Source organism: Dromaius novaehollandiae, chromosome 17 (assembly GCF_036370855.1).
Source record: "Dromaius novaehollandiae isolate bDroNov1 chromosome 17, bDroNov1.hap1, whole genome shotgun sequence".
NCBI lineage: Eukaryota > Metazoa > Chordata > Aves > Casuariiformes > Dromaiidae > Dromaius > Dromaius novaehollandiae.
The window spans coordinates 13,832,507-13,852,263 of NC_088114.1; the positions used below are offsets into that span (position 1 = coordinate 13,832,507).

General features: G+C 41.3%; 1 protein-coding gene across 2 annotated transcripts in view; it reads left to right on the top strand.

Moving 5' to 3' along the window:
* The window catches only part of TAOK3 (TAO kinase 3), a 97,519-nt gene that overhangs the window by 45,857 nt on the left and 31,905 nt on the right, over positions 1-19,757 (top strand). For both annotated transcript variants that reach the window (XM_064522291.1, XM_064522292.1), the window contains exons 5-12: positions 2,079-2,150; positions 3,466-3,567; positions 4,065-4,110; positions 5,084-5,180; positions 8,826-8,939; positions 10,032-10,123; positions 13,116-13,209; positions 14,698-14,779. In XM_064522291.1, the coding sequence (XP_064378361.1) occupies positions 2,079-2,150; positions 3,466-3,567; positions 4,065-4,110; positions 5,084-5,180; positions 8,826-8,939; positions 10,032-10,123; positions 13,116-13,209; positions 14,698-14,779 (699 nt within the window). The remainder of the gene's footprint in view (positions 1-2,078; positions 2,151-3,465; positions 3,568-4,064; positions 4,111-5,083; positions 5,181-8,825; positions 8,940-10,031; positions 10,124-13,115; positions 13,210-14,697; positions 14,780-19,757) is intronic.

Below are 19,757 nucleotides of genomic sequence, written 5' to 3' on the forward strand. Positions count from 1 at the left end.
TAGAGTTTTGCTCACTGGATAATATTTGTTGTGCACCTGGTGGCTGTGATAATAAGAGGTTAAGTGCGTAGCTAATCTGTAATGCAGAGTCTGTCGATGTCTCTTTTCTTCCTTTTGAAATGACATTTTTAATTTTCAGTGCGATGGGAGACAGCTAGTGCTGCTCAGTGTTTCCCGGAGCCTGCCAGTGCTGCCTTGCTGGGAGACTGCAGCAGTCAGGATTATCTGCAGTTCAGGGTGCTTGTTTTCTAGGTTCTGTCCCCAGAACAGAGCAAGCATGGTCTCTTGGCAAGGGTTGATTTGCAGCTTGAAGCTCAGCTCTCCAATGAAGAAAGCCAAAATAAAAAGAGCAGGGCATTCCATTTCAAAGGCAGAAAAGAAGACTGGAGGTGTGAAAACAGACCTGGAGTCTTGCTGTGGGTGAAGACTTGTGCGAGGCGTTGCTACGCCGGTCACTTCTCCAGCAAGAAAGGGGTTGGAGACAGCAGTGCTTTCCATGCAAGAATTAGATGAACAGACTGAAGGCAGCTTTGCATTTTTTTTCCTTGCCGATGCTCTGGGCTCAGAGCAAATCCATCAGCCTGTTTGAATTGTATGTATTGGATATCAGCTCTCTAAAGTCCTTGTTTGAAGGTGTGCATTTTTGCATTAAAACAGATGATGTTTGGGGGTCTGGCAATTTTTGTGGAAAATGTAAACCTCCCGAGCTTTTTATGGGCTACCTTTAAACTTCTTTCCCCAGTGGTTGTTTGGATAAGATGGTTTGCATGTGTGTGAATAGCATGGCTCCATAATTTGACATCTGTTCAGCTGCTGACAGTCAAGAGAACAACTGTGTGCAGATTGCCTATGTGAGGTGACCCAATTTCACAAGTGAAGTGGATTACACTTACTCCGTTTGCTATTTCAGAGCCATCCCTGAAACTTTCATCCCTTTGTAGTAGCACAGGAAAACCAAAATAAATTGCTATATAATTCTACCTGCCGTACCTGGGAAGGGGGTCTGTTCCCTACCAACGGGAGATTGTCTTGACCTGTAGCAAAGTCTCAAAAGCCCGCGCTGCTCGCACGATGTGGAAGGAGATCAATCAGCCTTTGAGGAATAAACATTTGGAGAAAGTCTGATATTGAATGTGTAGCTGGTTAGCTGCTGCTCAGTGCAGTGTTTTAAGTACATTAGGGCAGATTAGTAAGCCCACTGGAATATTTAGAAAATCAAATGTTTGTATGATAAATACGGTGAAAGGTCCAAAATTTTAGGTGGAACTTGTTCTGCTCTTAGTGTCCTGGAGTCATTGCCCAAAGGACAAGTCTGTTATTATTTAGGCAATGTGCATTTTGCTTTGCCAAGTTGTTGTGTAGTCCCTTATGGTCCTGAAGACACATTCTTTGTTGTAGCTGTGTCAGTAACTTAAATTTATTTTGGTTTATTGGGTCAAACAAAACATACACTGGTTGTTTTTTTTCTTTTGTGAATGTAAAATTATTTTTTCCCTTTGCTATGCACAGAACCCAGAAAAGAAGGCATTATTTTGAAATGAAAGCATTTACACTGAGAGGAAGGTTGCTGTTTTTTAAATGGAGATAAATTCCAAAGTGAAGTGTCATTTTGAAATTGAAAACAGAGATTGTTTGAGAATATCAGTGCCTTACGTTTTTTTGGATGAAATCAGAGATTTCCGTACATGTCTTCATTTGTTTCCTCGGCAAATGTTTTTCCAAAGGTTTATCTAGAACTGCTTTTACTGCAATTCCAATAAAACTGTGTTTTGCCTGTTCTCGCCAGGTGCGTGATCAGACCTCGGTTTGTGCGTCAGTAGGGAGGTAGCCAGTGAAGGTGTGCAAGGGCTGAGGGAGGGTCAGTGGATGGGGACGGATGGATAAAGTTAGGAAAGAGGGTCGTAATGATTGCTTGGTAGATCTTATCGTGAGGGAGGTGTCTCTGCAGCACAGGAGTTTGGATGTGACATAGAGGAGGAGATCTGTTTGCCAAAGGCACAGCTGACTCCATGGGGAGGGGGGAAAAAAATGAAACTTTTTTTTTTCAATTTCTTTCTTTCTTTCTTACTCTTCTCCAGGCTACAAATTCCCACACTAATGAGGTGGTGGCAGTCAAGAAAATGTCCTACAGTGGGAAGCAGACGAACGAGGTAAGATGAGTAAAGCCAGCTGTGCATGCAGAAGCTGTTACAACCATAATGTAAATCTGAACAGTAAAATTAGCTGGATGTTTTATTTGACGCTAGCAAGCCAGCTCTTTAAAGCTGTAGCTGTTGCTCACTTCCATAGGCGGCACAGGGAGCTGTAGAAGGAAGGTGAGTTTGTGCAGGTTCTGACAAATGGTTCAGTTTAAGGCAGCGAGTGGGGATTCGGCGTGCTTCGAAGGTGCTTCGTTGCAGTTGTGCGTGCACTAAGAGCACGCTGGCGATCGGAGCCGTAACCACAACTCGTTTGTGTGTTAGTAGCAAAGAAGGATGTTTGAGTCATTTTTCCTTGCTTAGGTGTTGGTCTCCCACATGAGCTGTCTGTAGCTGTTACAAAGATCTTCCAAATGTCAGTGGCCTTGTGTTGCGTTACCAAAGGGAGCAAACAGCTGTGTTTCAACACACACTGTAGTTATTGTTGTCTGCTTTGGGATAGATGGGTTTGTTACTAAGCTTGAGACCACTAGGTAGTTCTTTATACAAAACGGCAGCAGTGCTTTAAGTAAAATGTTTGCAAACAAAATGATACAAGTGTATTTGGAAGCCCTCAAGCTAGCAGTTTCTCTGGGATCTCAGTGCAGTAGGGATCTAGACAACTGCAGCACAGTTGGGCTTTGGAAACTATTGTTTCACAGGCAAGATTATACATGTGATTCTGCAGTACAGAGAGAGAATAATAAAATAAACCAAGAACTGTTTAAATTTGGGAAGGGATAAGTACACTTAGCTGTTGCCGTCTAGCTGTTGAATAACAACGTGGTTTATTTTGACCAATTAAATTAAAATTCATGACTTGTGGATCAGCTTTCTCTTCACAACTGGCATTACTTGAATATAGGTAATCTCAAAAGTAATCGTAAAAGGAGGCCCTATGTAGAGGAGGCCCTGTGTCTGGACTCTTTTTGTTTCCATGAGGTTAACCAGCTTTGACCTGGGAAAGAAGCCAGCCTGAATGGGCAAAAAATTGAGAAAAGGCTGATCCCACTTCCTAATGTCAAACCCTTAGTTCTTCTGATACGATTGGAATATCTTTCCATGATCAGTATATCACTGGGAGGAAGAATTAGAGTCTTGCAGCTAAGATGTGTTTGCATTATTAATGTGGAAACTGAAAAAGGACGGAACATACTGCTCCTCTCTGCTCTTCCCAGGGTAAAACTGCCTTAAGGTTGCTTTTTCAGCATGTATTAGGGCATGGGGTGTATGAGAGCATGAAAGGATTAAATTGATAAATGATTCATATCTTCTGATTTTTTAATAGAAATGGCAGGATATCATCAAAGAAGTCAAGTTTCTGCAACAGCTGAAGCACCCCAACACCATAGAGTATAAGGGCTGTTACCTGAAAGAGCATACCGCATGGGTGAGTGAGAGTGGCCTGGCGGTTAGAGGTCTTCCTGAGCCCAAAACTTACCGCACAACAACCAAATATTCAACATATACACGGTGTCTTTGCATGCAGCAGTATTCATCCTATGCTGCTTGTAGTCCCTTTCATCTGAAGACGTTTCCAAGTAATTTAAAGGGAATGGAAATTTGAGACATTGGAAGAAATCCCTACTTCTCCGAGGCAGGCCTCTGTTTTCATGGAGGCTAAACAAAGCTGCTGGCCTTATTATTGGACGTCCTTTACAGCATCTCCCACCAAACTTCCCACCCAGGGCCTCAACTTCCTTTGCAGAATGTACGATGTCATGATACTGCTGGAATTTGTCAGACGGCTTTATTTTAGTCATCGTTACTGTATTTCTTGCAGCTTTAAGTTTTCTTTGCCTCTACTGTTTCTCAGCCATCCAAGTAGTAACTGTTTGTGGGAGAGTATCTACCTTATTATTTAAAAGCATGTTTTTTTTCTTGCAGTTGGTTATGGAGTACTGTTTAGGTTCAGCTTCTGATTTGCTAGAAGGTAAGTTTTATATAGTATTTGGTTTTCTTTTTGCTACTGCCCCCTTTGGAGTATGGTGGGAGGCCTTTTTCTCTTAGAGACTGGTATTTTGCAAATAGTAGGGGCAGCCTGTCTGTACTTCTTCATTCTGTACCTGAATGCCTGTGTTCGTGGTGTGAAGGGTAGGCTGCGGCTATCACAGGAGACCAGCAGTGCATGCAGTTGGCATGCTCGTTTTTATGTTGTAAAATGAAGGTATAATGTACACAGCTATATTCCTGTAGTTTGCACCTCCTTGATGTCTGAAGCAGACTGCCTGTTACCTGGATATCCGTAATAAGAACCCATAAAGTCCATTCTTATCCTTGCCTTGCAGTTTGTAGCAATAATTACAGATGGTTTTATAGAGCAGGAGACCTGTGTGACCTCAGAATTAAAACCACATAGCCTGTGGAGGAATATGGAAACTAAGCTATAGTTTGCTAAAACTAATATTCTTTATAGGCCGTGTCTTTTGTATCTAAGATACATCAGCCAAAGGCACATGTTGGTCATATTTAGGGATCTATGGAATGTGCTTTGAGGCATCTCTTTTGTAGCTACTCTTCCTCATTCTCCTATCTCTTTGCTGTATGAAAAAAGTGGGGACGTTTTCCTTGCTGAGGGCCAAACAAGTGTTTCAAATATATTTGGCAAGCTCTCCCTTGGTGTTAACAGTAACCGTTGGCCTTAACAGTAATATGAGAGGAAAAAAAATGTGGTAGTAGAGGATGGGAAATATGTGCGCAGGCTGTACGCAGACTGTAAGTCGCCAATGGCCACCAGGCCACAGGGAATTAGGATGCCAGGGAGGGCATTCCCATCGGGGCTTGCAAAGTCGGTGGGGTTCCTCTTCTTTGTTGTTGTTGTTAATAAAAAGAGAACGCTTGCTCGGGAAGAGATCACACTTACCCTGTCTTGGCTTTTCTTGAATTTTTTTTTTTTTTCCCCTCAGTTCACAAGAAGCCACTTCAGGAAGTGGAGATCGCTGCCATTACCCACGGTGCCTTGCAGGGGCTGGCCTACCTGCATTCTCACTCTAAGATACATAGGTAAGGCGAGCGGGCAGCACTGCCGCGTTCCCCCGCACCTCCCGCTGTCGTCAGTCTTCATTATTGCTTCACTGCGTTTGAGCAACACTGATAAAGGCTATTCTACCAAAATTTCCTCCAGTGGACTTGGCAGTGCTCCTAACGCCAGGCTAGATTTATAAATAAAAGCTGTTGGCTATTAGGGGACACATTCCTTTTGCTGAAATAATTTAGTGTGGGGACAGTCCAGTGCTGAGATCTCTTCCATGTTCACAGATTTTCTCTTCGGATGCCGGTAGTGAAGAATACACCCGAATGTTGGCAGTAAACAGTAACAAGAAAATACACACCCTAAAGCTACCAAGTAAAGTGGAGTGGTAGAGCTACATTATTTTGAAGACTAGAAACTTTAATTTTTTTTTTTTTTTTTTTTTTTTTTTTTTTACATATAAGCAAAACTTTACACTTCCAGCAATCAGCTGATGAAAGCATAAGGCAAGGGAAAACCTATGTACAGCAGTTCTGATTTTGACTCGTTTGTCAGTAATGTTACGTGTTCTCATTTTATATTTTTGTCTTATTTTGGGGGACTACCGATATTTTATGTCAGGGACTTGCTGTGAAAAGAGTGAGGAGTAGATTAGTATAATGTAAGTGAGGATTCATCAGAATGAGGCTGTGTGAGACTAATTTATAGGGCTAAGAGCTTCTTTGTAGTCTACTGGCAAGCTTTAGACAGAAAATTGGTCTGTTTGAGGCTGAGACAGTGAGGTGTTTTTTTCCAGAGATGGAAATTATTTGTCAGTTGTTAAAATCACCACTTAGGGCATATCTACACAAGGGTATTAAAGGACACTTAAGTAGACTATTAATTTAAACCAGAATGCCAATTTATGAAATTAAACCAGAATGATTTAGGATCGACACTTCATATATTTGCTCTTATCTGAGCATAAAAATACCTTTTATGAAACAAATTTACACACTTTCCAAGTTCAATATATTCTTATATACAGTAAATGACTCCCTGTATGGACACAACTGAGTATGAACACACTCCTGTAGTGTGTTCTTGCTGCATACAAAGAGCAAAGCCCCTTCTTTCCTTCAGATTGGAAAAAGTTCCTCTGCTGTTGTAGCATGCTAAAAGTGGCATAAAGAAAGTTAGTGCTAGGTAAGTAGCACACAGGTCTTTCATATCTAACTGACTTTCTTCCATGGGATATTCTGCCTTTTAACTTCTCAGGTGGGAAGGCAAGTGCACGCTCTCAGAAGAGAACGGTCAAGAAAATTCTCATTTTCTGATAGGTGCCGCATGTTAAACAGGAGAGACGAAGGATTGGTTTCCTAGCTTTGTTATCTAGTAGCCATGAGCGCTGTGCTGCTGTGCCCAGCTGCAGGGAGCTGTGTACCGGGAAGAAAACACCATGCTCCCCTTCTCTGTGGCACGTTCCACTAGCTCTGAGGAAAGCAAAGCAAATGAATGAGGAAAAAAAAGGACGAAAACTGGCAGCTGGGATGGCTTTGGTTTCCCTGCCCTGCAGCGAGCAGAAATGTGTGACCTAGAATGGAGGGACATCTTGTGGAGATGCGGGGAAAAAAGCAAGTCTAGTCCTGCATCCTGAGCTCCTCTCTCCTGCCGTTAGCAGTTAGCTGACCTGCTTACTAATGTCTCTACATAGGATGGCGCAGGATGAGATTATTTTCTGTTAAATTGCAAGTACAAGGTAAACTTAAGTTAGCAAATATGTTTGCTTAAAGCGAAGGTTTTTGCAGGTATGTCTGTGATCAGTTCAGTGTCTGCGGTGTTTGAGGCAGTGCCTCTTTACCTGAATGAAGGGGTTTTTTGCAGTGCTGTATTAGATTCAGGAGTGCCTGCTGAACTCTCTGTTATTGTTGTAAAGTGAAGATAGCACTGGAGACGATTGCAAAGAGGACAACCTATATTTTTGAGGTGTTCATTCTTGCACATACAGGCCATCTTCCAGTACTTCTCTTCCTGCAGAGGTGACAGATGCACAGACCAAAAACATCAAGCTACATCAGGGCTTGTTTCTGCGTAGTACATGTTTGCAAAAAAATCTCTTGGTAAATTACTATAATAGTAGTTTTGAAGCAGTAGTGTCTTGGGAATGGGGGAATATAGGTTCTGACTCCAGCACTGTTGCTGAAGTATTTTAAGTCAATTCTCATCTTTGTGGCTCTGTTTGTCCAAGCTTTGCCTATTCTGTATGGTGCCCTTTGGAGAGAAAGGTGTCTCCCCAGTCCTTGTACCATACTGAACTTAGAGACTCTTTCAGTTTGCCTGGTCCTCTGGGTCTACAGTGATACTGGATAAGTATTTGATGCACAAATTATCCTTCAACTGCTGTATGGTAATTCAGTGTATTCTCTTACTCTGCAGCAAATACAAGATAGCTTTCTTTCCCCTCTCATTTATCTAATTAGCTTGCTTTTCCACAGTGTCAGAGTATGCGTATGTTTGGTAATGCACAGTAGCTTGTTTGCATTGGAAGTCTACTACTATTAATAAGAGATTTTTTGATGCTGGACTTACGGTTGATCACCAGATAAGAAAAGCTAATTTTTTCTTGATGTGTTCTCTTTCTCTGTCTCTGTCTCTCTGTGTAAATATATATACATTTTTATATAATTTTAATTTATATATTAGCATTTCATATTTTCCTATATATTTTTTTATATATATGCACAATTTTTTAAAAAATACAAAGCTTTATAAATTGTATGGTGTTAACAGCCTCACTAAGCAGGGATCCCTTACATACATTCCATTTATATTGAAAGTCTGCTTTTGTGAAAGCAAATACCGAAGATACTGTCATGCAGAGGCATCCCTGGTATCCCTAGTGTACTATTTTCCCTTCATTATCAAAGTGCTGTCTCAGGGTTTTAGGGAACTTGACTATATGGTGACTTTCAGGGGACAATGTATAAGTAGATTGAATTCCTTGAAGTAGTCCTCCTGTTTTTATATTAGAAGGGGTGGAAGAAAAAAGATATTTCAGTTAGACGAGTCTGCCGAAGCCCTGGGGATTAAAAGTAAATGGTGCTTAGATTAATTCATTTCTAACTCTGAATAGGCCCTTTACTAAGTGTCCTGAAATACATGTAATTGGTTTAACCTTTGTCAGCATTTCACGGGCAGTTAATTTGAATTTAACTCACTTCTGGCTGGAATTCAGAAATTTACGGTTCAAAGGTGTTGAATGTATATTGTGCCTTTCATGTTGCAGTGGCTTCGTTACCATTAATTTCTTAAATGTACAAATTATCTGAGAGTTGTATGAAGGATAAGATAAGGGAGGCTAGGGCATTTCAATGATGAAAATAACATGTCTGGTATTATTTAAGGTGTCAGATCTAGGTGTTTGAATGCATCTCTCCTAGATCTCAGTTTGGGGCCTCAGTCTTGCAGCCATGGCTTGTCTTCTCTTTTTCTCCCCACCCTGCTGCTTTGAGCCCAGTTGGGTTTCCATCCCCAATAAAGCCATATACTTGATCTCTCTGTCTTAACAGAATACTAGATTTCTAGAAGTTCCCACTTTTTCTTGAATGTTTGAGAACAAGTTAATGGACTGCCCTGTGTTTGTATATTTTAAAAGTTCTTCTATTGTAACCAGAAATGCACTTTCTCTTCTTTTAAAGGGATATTAAAGCTGGAAATATTCTTCTAACAGAACCAGGTCAAGTGAAACTAGCTGATTTTGGGTCTGCCTCTATAATCTGCCCTGCCAATTCTTTTGTGGGGACACCTTACTGGTGAGTAAAGCATGGGATACTTGAGTCCTTGATGAGACTGCTCCCTCCCAGTGATGGCATTTCACAAACTGAAAATAATATCTGGCATTAAAAAAAAAAAAATCTTACTACTTAACCAACTACTTCTTTAAAATTCCTGTGTCCAGATCTTCAGCAGGTATATTCTTCCTCAGTGCATATGAGTAGAGTTAGGCTTTGCAGCAGTTTGAAATAGCACCAGTAAATGTTTTGACTGTTGTAATGCCATTGGCTTAAAAAATTATTGGCATTTGCCATAGATATTGGGATTCAGGAAGCACATGGAGAAAGGGAAAGTTGTTAATCTGGCTTTGCAGGCTGGAAGGTATACTGCTACTTAGATTCTGTTTTGAAGAAACTCTCTGTTGCTTGGCATTCCTAACACGGTGGCCCAGCGTAGCTTTACACTCCATTTATTTTGTGGCAGACGCCCCAGGCATTGATGGGAGGTCACCTATCGCCCAACCTCTGAACAAGTCCATTTGGCAGGAAGCCTGCTCCATCTTTGAAGAACCAAAAGTTAAGAGGCTCAATTTTTGCAGGCGGGTCCGCTGCTTTTTTTTTTTTTTTTTTTTTTCTCCCTGCTCATCCCTTAATCTTGGACCGCTATATTTCCCCACTGTTCCGGATTTCCCTGTTCCTTCCATGGCTACACTCACAGGCTGCACATACCTGCTGGAAAATTCTCCTGGTGTGCCAGTGGAAACCCACCATCTCTGGGGAGAGTAAAAGTGAAGCCTTTAGGACTCTCCCCCAGCTCATGCTGGCTGCCTGCAGGTACAATGCCTCTGAGATTGGTGTGGGTCTCCCATGTGCCAGCATGTTGTGCTAACAGCAAGAGGATCAGGTTGGCCTATTATTTACTTTTCTTTCTTAAAAATGCCTCTTGGAAGAGTTGCTGGTGCAGGCAAGCACTGTTTTATTTCAGCATGGCTTTACTTGGCTCCATGCTGACTCTTTTAAGTTTTGGTCCCCTGCGCTGCTGAAGATAATGAAGCCGACTCGTTTTAACCTATGTGCTGGGAATCCTGGTCTGTGTCCCCTAACCTGCATGCTTTCCACTGTGGTTGGTAGGATGGCACCAGAGGTGATCCTTGCTATGGACGAAGGACAGTATGATGGAAAGGTGGATGTCTGGTCTCTCGGGATCACATGTATTGAGTTAGGTGAGTAAATATTCGGCAGCTGAGGTGAATAATTATCTATCTGCTGAATTTATTAGAAAGCCCTGAAAAAAATGAAAAGATTCTTACTGCTTGTAAGCTGCTTCTTTAAAAAGCCTGACTTGGAAAACACTGACAGTTGAGTTGAATCTTTTGCTCACTGGCGAATCAAGACAATCCATTAACGCTATTGTGCTTAACACTAACCTAGTGTGCTCAGTTATTCCTTCAACACCTAAAGGGTTGTAGTCTCATATTTTACCTTTTGGATAATGTTTTGTTCTGGGCAGTTCTTTGATTACTTGCAGAACAGGATGCATTGAAGTTGCCAGATAATATATTTTGGTTCCTCTGGATAAGAGGTCCCCAAAAAAGAGACTACATTTTGCAGTCCTGTTCTGCAAATTGAACCCCTTAAAAGACAAGTTCAGGTGATTCTATTAGATTCCAAATCAATGCTTGTATTGACTGTACTTATGGTAGACTTGACAAGCAGGACTTCTGTGCCCGTGGAGATTGAGCTCTCTGTATGACAAAATATTTTTATTTATTGGAGACTTTATAGAACTAAGCACTGTCTGTGCCCACGTAGCTGTTGGAATTTCATGCTTGGATCTGGCTCGAATTATTTGTCATGTCCTGAGCATATCCTCGAAGATATGGTCAATTCTAAGAAGCACATTGTGATCTATGATTGGCAAACAGGTCCATCATTTCCTTGTGCCCATTTAGCATGTTAGGAAAAGCTTCAAGCTGCAAATACCAGCTGTTTTATCCAGTCGCTTCTACATACGGTAGTACTGAATTTGCAAATTTGAGACAGTGTCAAGAACTGCGACAGTAATGTTCTGTGTCCATATTGCTGCATCGTAATGAAAGAAGAGTTCGTATAGACGAGAGATCTAGGATACTTAAATTCGTACACTGATGAAGTGCTGATAAGGGAAGATGTGGAGTAACTTCCATCAAAAATCTTTTGTATGAGAGGGGTTAATGCACCTCACCTGAAGTGTGTATCTAGGGCCAATCATAAGCAAAACTGCAGAAATACTTCACAAAATGGACTTAAAGTCAGCCTCCTGTATTTCTAATGGGGTCTAGGAAATGTCTTCTCTCTTTCTACGTTACATGGTTTGTCCGCCACCCACACACCCAATTCTGCTATAGAAAAAGTGCTGCTACTTCTATGTTTCCTCCTAGAGAGAAGGAAACTACTGTTTGTAGTCTGTATTTTTACAAGTCGGGTTTTGAGACAACTTTATTGGAACAACTGCTGCACCGAGGGAATTGGTGTCCTAAAAAAGTGCGTGTTAGAAAGGACCTATGTTTAATTTTCCATTCTTCTTACTTCCCAACTCTCTGAAACAAACAAAAATCTTCAACCTCAGCTGAAAGTTTGTGACGTGAATCATCATGGACAGGTTCTTTACATGAGAAGAAAAGGGTTTACACTGCAAAGGGCAAATGATACGCATCCACACTACCTGAAGCAGATGTAGGTGTGATAGCAGGTATACAGAGCAGCTGTTTGCACTTTAAGTTTGAATATTGACATTGCATGTGCTGAGTAGATTATCTTCAAAAATAGTCTTGATGTGGATTATGCTTAAAAGCAGTACATCAGAAATTCATTGTGAGGGTGAGTTCAAAGAAAAAGTTATTTCTGCCGCAGTATAAATGGGTTAGGAAAAAGGAATGGGAGGAAATGTTAACCCCAACATGGAGACAGTAATGGTTTCTTTCTTGTCTTCTTTGATGACTGCTCCCTTCTAGTATTGTATTTCACGTGCCGGTGCTGATGCATTGCTGATGCTGTCTGTATTTTGATATAAAGAATGCAAAATCAGCAGTTCAAGACTCTTATTCTTCAGCTTGGCCACTGATTTTTATGTAGCATTTAAGGAAGTTATCTGGCTTCTTGAGGAGTACATCACAGTGGTAGAATAGGTATTATGCTACCCTGCATAGACATTGAGTCTTAATGTTAGAATTTCCATGGAGCTTTTCATTCAAAAATATCAAAGCCATATTACATAGTTGAAGTTGAAGGGTTTACTTTCTTTTTTTTTTTTTTTAGTGTTATGAACTTGAGAAGTACTATACTTCTTATTTAACTTTGAGCTTTATCTTTGCATGATTCCACATCTGAACATGGGATCAGGGTAGCAGTGGGGGGATATCTCTTGATGAGCACCACTTGGCTTTCTTTGAATGCTGATGTCTTAATTTCTCATGTAGCTGAAAATGCATAGGAAAAAATGCGGTGGTATGTGTGCGTGCTGCATGTCAAGGACAAGTGGTTGCTCTGACCTAACCTGACATGAACTTAATCCTGGCTTCATTGATTGATTGGCATGACGGGTCTTAGATGGAGGTGAAAACTAACCTTTCTTGGTTTCGGTGCAAAATCTACTGCACTCCTGAAAGGTTGGGGGCTAGTAGGTAGGTGCTCTCTCAGAAGCACAAGGACTAGGAAGAATTTTCGTTACGGGGAGTTGAAGACGTATGTGGCAAGTGAATTTGGTAGGCAGACTGCCCCCCTTCTGCAAATGACTGCCAATGACAAATGAAATGAGCAGCCCCTCTCCCCTTAACTACAGATGCTATGTCAGCACATCAAAGATCTTCAGGGACTGATGCATAAATTCCCTGGCCCTGACATACTGCATGTCTGAGCTGTGCTGTAGTCAGCTTCTGCTGAATTTACCGTAGCAGGTCAGGTATAAAACATGGCAGTTGATGTAAAATTTACTGGAAACTTTTCTTCATAATTTGCATCCTGTTCTCTTTGGATTTCATCGTCCCCTCTTCAGGTGAATAACAGCTTTCCTTGAGTGGCTGTCCTGAACTAACCTAGAAGATTAAAATAATTGGCTTAAATGTGATGATGACAATAATGAGCTATTGATTTAACAGTGATCCCCTGCTCATTCTTCCATATCTTTCTCCCTTTCTTTCCAGACTGCCTTATCACACCTTTCTCTTCTCTTTCTAGCTGAAAGGAAGCCTCCACTTTTCAACATGAATGCAATGAGTGCCTTATATCACATAGCCCAGAATGATTCCCCTACGTTACAGTCAAATGAATGGTAAGAGAGCTATTACCAGGTTTTTTGTTTTGTTTCCCTGGAAATCCTCTGTGACACTCTTTGCATGGTTAAAATCTGACAAGAAAAGTGTTTGTTGCAGCGTAGTGATTTGACTGTTTGTTCTCGAATATGCTCCCATGTAGGCAGGCTCAATTTTGACCTTCTGTCACGTTGGCTGTACTACAATCTAAATGTGTGGAGGTGTTAATTACGGGGCTGTAGACACTGCAGGAATTAAAATGTTCTTGGATGCATTAAGCCAGCCTTAGCTCAGCATCAGCAAAGTTTCCAGCTGCAAAGGATCCCTGACAGAAGAATTGCTAGCTTTATAGTGCAGCTGAAATATGGAGGAGGGGTGGAGAGATGTACATAGAATAGAGGTAATTAGATTTTGTTCAGTGAGTGACTTTAAAAGGAGCTTTTCCAAATGTCATCCAAGCTCTGTGGCTGGTAAATACTGCCCATGTTACAAGCTTGTGTTCAGAACCAAGCTTTGACGTAAGAATATTTTGTTGTTTTCTGGGAGCAAAGGGATTACCCCACTTCCCGGTCGCTTTACCCAAAAGTAGAACGTAGCTATTGAGTGATGCTTGTCAGTGTCTGCAGACAGCCTGAAGCAACAGTTCCTGGAGAGGTGCGAAGTTCCCCCAGTAATACTGCTAGACATTGAAATAACATCATTAACGATTTCATTGCTAATCATTTTATCAAAACCACTCCACTTTAATTTCCTTATTTCATCATCTATCTGTTTTGTCCATTTTTCAAGACTCCAAGAACTTGGTCTCTTACCTGCACACCTATTCCTGAGTCCTTTCTGGACCAAATTTGCAATACAGAGCGTAAGCAACTTGTGAACACAGGATAAGAATCGGTGTTCGTGCTTGCAAGCAGATTGGCTATAGCCACTTGTTTGCTTGCTGTGGCTCTTGGAGCGTCAGGAGTACTCTGTGTGCGTTTGATGCTGCTTTTGAGTTTCACGGGCACCTAGGAGATCTCTTTTCTTTGGTTAGGATATGATAAGCTTGCCTATAGCCTAAAGTTTCTTTGAACTATGCATATGCCAAGGCCCTTTACTAAGTCAGTGTTACAAATGGTGAGAAGTTTCTAGAGAGTAGAGAGTCATTTCATCAGCTAGCTTAACAAGTGCATTCTGGAGTTACTGCTGATTTAATTGTCACCTAATTTTAAGTAGTGGAAGTAGGATTTAAAATACCTTGTTGACTGGTACACACAGTTTTGGGGTTTTTTTTGACTTTGTGGTTGGTGATAATTGTGTGTCCATGTTTGTTTTGACAAGTCTTTAACTGTTATAAGAACCAGTGGGATCAACTTACTCTACTTGGAATTGGGAAAAGTCCAGTTAATTTTTGTGCCCTAGACCTTAAGAATATATTAGTTAAGGCTTTTCTTTCACTCTGTGCAAATGACTTTGTCTATTTTCCAGAGCTTATTTTTCATTTAGAACTTTTTATTTTTAATTTACAGGTCAGACTCCTTTAGGGGATTTGTTGATTACTGCTTGCAGAAAATACCTCAGGAAAGGCCATCATCAACAGACCTATTGCGGGTAACTTTTCAAATCTCTTTCAGAAATTTGGGGAAGTGGGACTTACTAAACCTGAGTTATATCACCACAAAGCTCTATCAGGGAGAGAGCAAGTTACTTAGCACAAGCAAGTTACTTAGGAAGAGGTTTTGGTACCTTCCAGCATGTCCATAGGAAAAGTTAAGCATAGGTGCTACAGGGTAGAGACCATGAAGGCCTTGTGGGTTTCTTCACTGAAGAACATTTACCTCTTTCTTTTGTCAGCTGACATGTGTGAACTTTTCTAAGCTGACTTGCAGAAGTCATGACCATTTTCCACAGAAAGCACAGAATCTGCTTGCCTACCCCAAGATAATTCTAATGAAGGTGAACAAAATATTTGCCCTTCCCAAAAAACTGTTGGTTTTCCTCTCATCTGCATCATTTACTTTTTAAAGTAACGTTGAAATTTTACCAGAAGTAGTAAATGAATGTATTCAGATACGTGTTGTTACTGGGCATCACAGTACTGCTTGACCATAATTTGGATCTGGAATGCTCTTTACACCTGATGGACTAAGACTGCATTTTAAACAATTTATTTGACCCAGCTGAGTTTAATCCCCGTGAACTGAAAAATTTGCCTAAGCCTTGTGCTTGTCCTTTGTGCAAGACTGCATATCAGTCTCTCCCTAAGGGCTGAGAATTTGTTACCTTTTTCCTTGATGCACGTTTTTAAAATATCACATCCAACATCCAAGATCGATATGGTAGAACAGTCATGCTCTGTGTTGCCCCAAGACTGCTGGGGCCTCCAGGCCGAAGTTTGTAAGCCTTGGCAACGTTACTTGAAGTATTGAATAATTTAAGGCCATTTACCTCTATTTCCTGGCTTTGTCGGTTAAAATTCTCTTTATAACATGACACTCAGGAGTCAAACAACTGAAGGAAGAGTGAGGGGAGGCTACGAGGTAAAATGGTTATATCGTTGAGGTGAGGGTTATTTGGAGAGCAGCCCAGCACCCTCTTCCTCTTACACCCCAGAGCTTTGTAGAGGTTTCATTTGTATTAGAGAACTTGCAAGCCTCATGACACAGTAGTGTGTTAGTAACAGTGTTAGTAACTGGGTATTTTTAGGTGAAGGAAGAACATGTCATCAGGAGAAGGATAAACAGATTTAATCTTGATTTTTTTTCAAGGCAATGCTGGACATAATTTAACTGAAAGTATTATCAAGGACAAACGGGTCCAGAACTGGGTTACTTAAATCTGTGCTGCAGGCATGGATTCCTAAGAGTAGTTTTCTATATAGACAAGACTTAGGAGTATGTTCCCTAACGGTCTAATGAAGAAGGAGTTTTCTCCAGCCTCCCGCTCTACGGTGGTGTCAGTAGGATGCCCAGAGTTGTGAGCATGCTGCATTATGTGGTCTCCGAAAGAGCAGAGGGAAATGAGGGAGGAAGCTGGAGGCTCACCCTATTCCCTCTCCAAATAGAAAAAGCAGAAGGGAGCTATAACTTGGTGTAGCGTGTCATGAAACAAAGACCTCCTTTGGCGCAGTTCTGTGTAAAGTAGTGTAGCTGTTAACTTGCTGATGCGTCTTCATTTTTCCGCTCACCTTCTCCAGAAAAAAAAAAAAAAAAAAAAAATGTTGTTGTTCTGTCATGTAATAGGCAATGTTTGTTACCAAGTTTATATGTGGTTTCAGGGAAGATTTAAGGCTTGTAATTTGCTCTATGGAAGTGATAGAAAACCTAAAAAGCCATTTTAATTGCTACTCAAACTCTAGAGTTGACCAGTCTTCCTGAAGACTTGCTATTGTCTCTGCACCTTTGCGGAGCTGGTAGCGCTTTCAGAACTATACTCCACAGGATCAGAGGATTGAGCTCTTAAGAGGCTTACAGGTAGTGGCTGATTATTTCAAGAAACCTGGGAATTAGAGATGAAGAGAGACTGGATGACCTCGGTCATCCTCTGGCCAGAGCAGGGTTGTTGTGGGGCACTCTGAACTGTGCTGTTTTCTCTTTTTCTGACACTTTTGCAGATGAAATTCAGGAAGGTTATCGCTACCGTTTTTCTCCGATAATGCTTATGTCAACACCATTACTTCTTCAAGTGTTTATACCTTTCAAATACATATCACTCCCCGATCTTTCTGCCTGATCTCAGTTCAGCTCTTTGGTTTTGCTCTATTTTTGTAAATCCTTCCTTTGGGCCTGGGCAGGTGTTTCTGGGACTAACGTGCATATCACAGAATGCTACTGCAGGCTGGTAACGTGGGAGCTGCGAAGGGCTGGGTCTGCTCTGCGGGGTTACGATCGTGGGTTCTGGATGCTTTGGTCTTTTGGCTGCTGTCTTGTTCAGAAGTCCTGACAAATTTACTGACTAGTGCCACCCGTAGATCTCCATTAATGATCATTACTTACCAGACACACTCTGCATCTGTTTTTAGTGTTTATTTCCAATCATTACACTTTTTCCCAATTCCCCTCTCTAGTCATGCAGTGTTGGTTTTTAATCTGCTTTTTTGGTCTCCATTTTCCAATTATTTCTTTGTCCTAGATGGGTTTTGAGCAATTGCTCTTGATTCATGAACATCATATAGTATGTTTGCTTTTTTCTGCATTCATGCATCAAGCTCAGAACTCTAAGTTACAAGGAGCACTGACGGTGTAGGTCTAGGTTAACTTTTTCCCATAATCCAGTCACCACATTTTTAACGTTACCTGTTGTTTATATCCCTTCATCAGTTTCTATGCTCAGTCCAATCAATTAGCAGTTGTTTTGGAAATAACCATGTCCTTTTGGAAAGTGCCTTCTGCAAGCTCATCATTGCTCTGAGCACCTAGGAGGGGCGCCCGTGCCGCAGGGATGCTCCCCAGTTTATCAAAGTTATTTGTCAGTGAATTGTAAATCAGAGTTTGTTTCTTAAGTCACCTGGCTACAGTTTACCTGAGGAGCAGAGGAGCTGTGTTTGTGACTCCCAGGGCTTTGTCTTTGGGAAATTCAAGAGCAGCACGCCTTTAGGAGGTAGCGATGTGTGAAATCCTGTCCAGCCCCTTTTCCATCAGGCTTTTTTTTTTTTTTTCCTCTTTCTCTTAAGTATTTCCTTTCTTTAAAATTGATTAGTGGCCCTGCTATTCCTCTGGTTGCCGTACATAGCTGCTGGTGAGAATTGCCTGGCATGCTGCTGTTCCACACCAGGTAAACAGGACTCAGTTTTTCCTTAAATATTTGAGCAGAGGAATTGCTAGCTCCGTAGGGTGTTTTGCTGAATGTCCCCAGGAGGTTAGATCGCTGCTCCGTGCCTACCTGGCAGCCTTCTGATGCCGATTTTTGTTCTAAGGCTACCGTTCAGCCTTTGTTTTATGGCTTCTCTTGTTGCTCTTTCAGCTCAGTAAAATGCGTTCTCATGGATGTTTCTCAGTATCCTGGGTCTCGAAGTGAGAAATCGAAACCATGCACTCCGTACTGAACAGCTAGCTCTGCACTCACTTGTGTCTGTGCTTTAAGCCTGGACCGTACAGGATATTTAACCCTAATGCCTTTACTTTCCAGGTAAAGGCTGATGAATGAGCTTGTTTTCGCTCTCTCCCCGGCGCCCGATGTGTTTTTTTTTCCTGTGATACATTTGTGCCGTGGCACATAACCAGCGTTTTGTTCTCCGGTTCTGCTTGCAGCACCCTGACAATCCTTTGACCAGCTAATAGGTTTATGTTGTGGGTTGCCGAATGATTCATTCATGTGGATTGGCAGTCTCTCCGCTCTCTAGGAACAGCGTACGTTCATTGAAGGAGATGATTTCACGAGTACCTTAGCTTGGAGGCTGCATAAACAATTGGAGCCGAGATGTCATTCTTCGCTTGTGTATACGCAGCCTTTTAGCCCGGTGTTAGACTCTCCGAGCGGTACCCCAGATGTTCCCTCCTGCAGCAGTTCTCCCTAAGTCTTGACAGATTATGAGATTCAAGTCCAGATTTTTGCCTTTTGAGCTTTTTGTGCTTGCATACAGTAAACGGAGGGAGAGTGAATTTTTTGGTGACCACATTTTCTTAAAGGGAACTGAATTTTATATGAGGTGCTTGAGAATGAATTTGGTTTTGACTTACTGTCTCAGATGAAAATAGCCAAATGACTGTAGTGATGTTGAAAATGCAGTTGAAATTAAGGGAGGGGAAAAAGCAAAAGTGACAATACCTATCTTAATAATATTTATACTTTTTAAATGGAAAGCAATTGTAGAATTTTAGACACTTGCTGTTTTTCTCAGTTTGCATGACATTCCCAGGAGACTTGGCCTCTGTCACTCACCCTTCCAGCCAAGCTGCTACCTGACCTTAGACAAATGTCTTTCGCCTTTCCAGTCTGTTTTTTTCCCTCTTAAAGTTTAAAAAAAGTGTACAGATTAAGTCCTTTCAGCTGTGTTCTCTTACTGAGTTGCACAGTACCTAGCAGAGTGGTGGCTATATCTCAACATGTGGAATCCAGCCAGTTGGATAATGTGAATAAGTAGTCAGAATTGTAGTCTTACTATGCAGGAGCCTTTTGAGTCTTCATTTTTGTGCATCTGCCTTATAGTTTCCTTGGGGTTGCAGTCTGATATTTGAATAATGCTTAAGTATAAAGCATATAGGTTTTTTTTCCAGCGAAATGAGTATTGGTGGTGTTAAGGATATGCATAAACAAGTGGACACTGGACTTTTAGGATGGGTTTATGTCAGGCTCATTGTTCCAAGCGCATTACTGCTTTCTAAAAATTGCCTACAGTGAGGTGAAAATGGTTACCTTACTTCTACTCATAAATAAGCTACTATGTAATATATATTTTTATATATATTTTAAATCTGGCTTTATGTTTTGAGTATAAATAAACCTTGACGTTTTCTTACTGTTTTTATTTATGGATCTGAGTAGATAGATGAAGGATAAATCTTTGCATGTGGCTGAGGCAGGCAGTCTTGGGTAGCTGGGATTGATTCCTCTCTGTCCTCTATGCATTTTGGTTGTTAAGTCCTGTGGG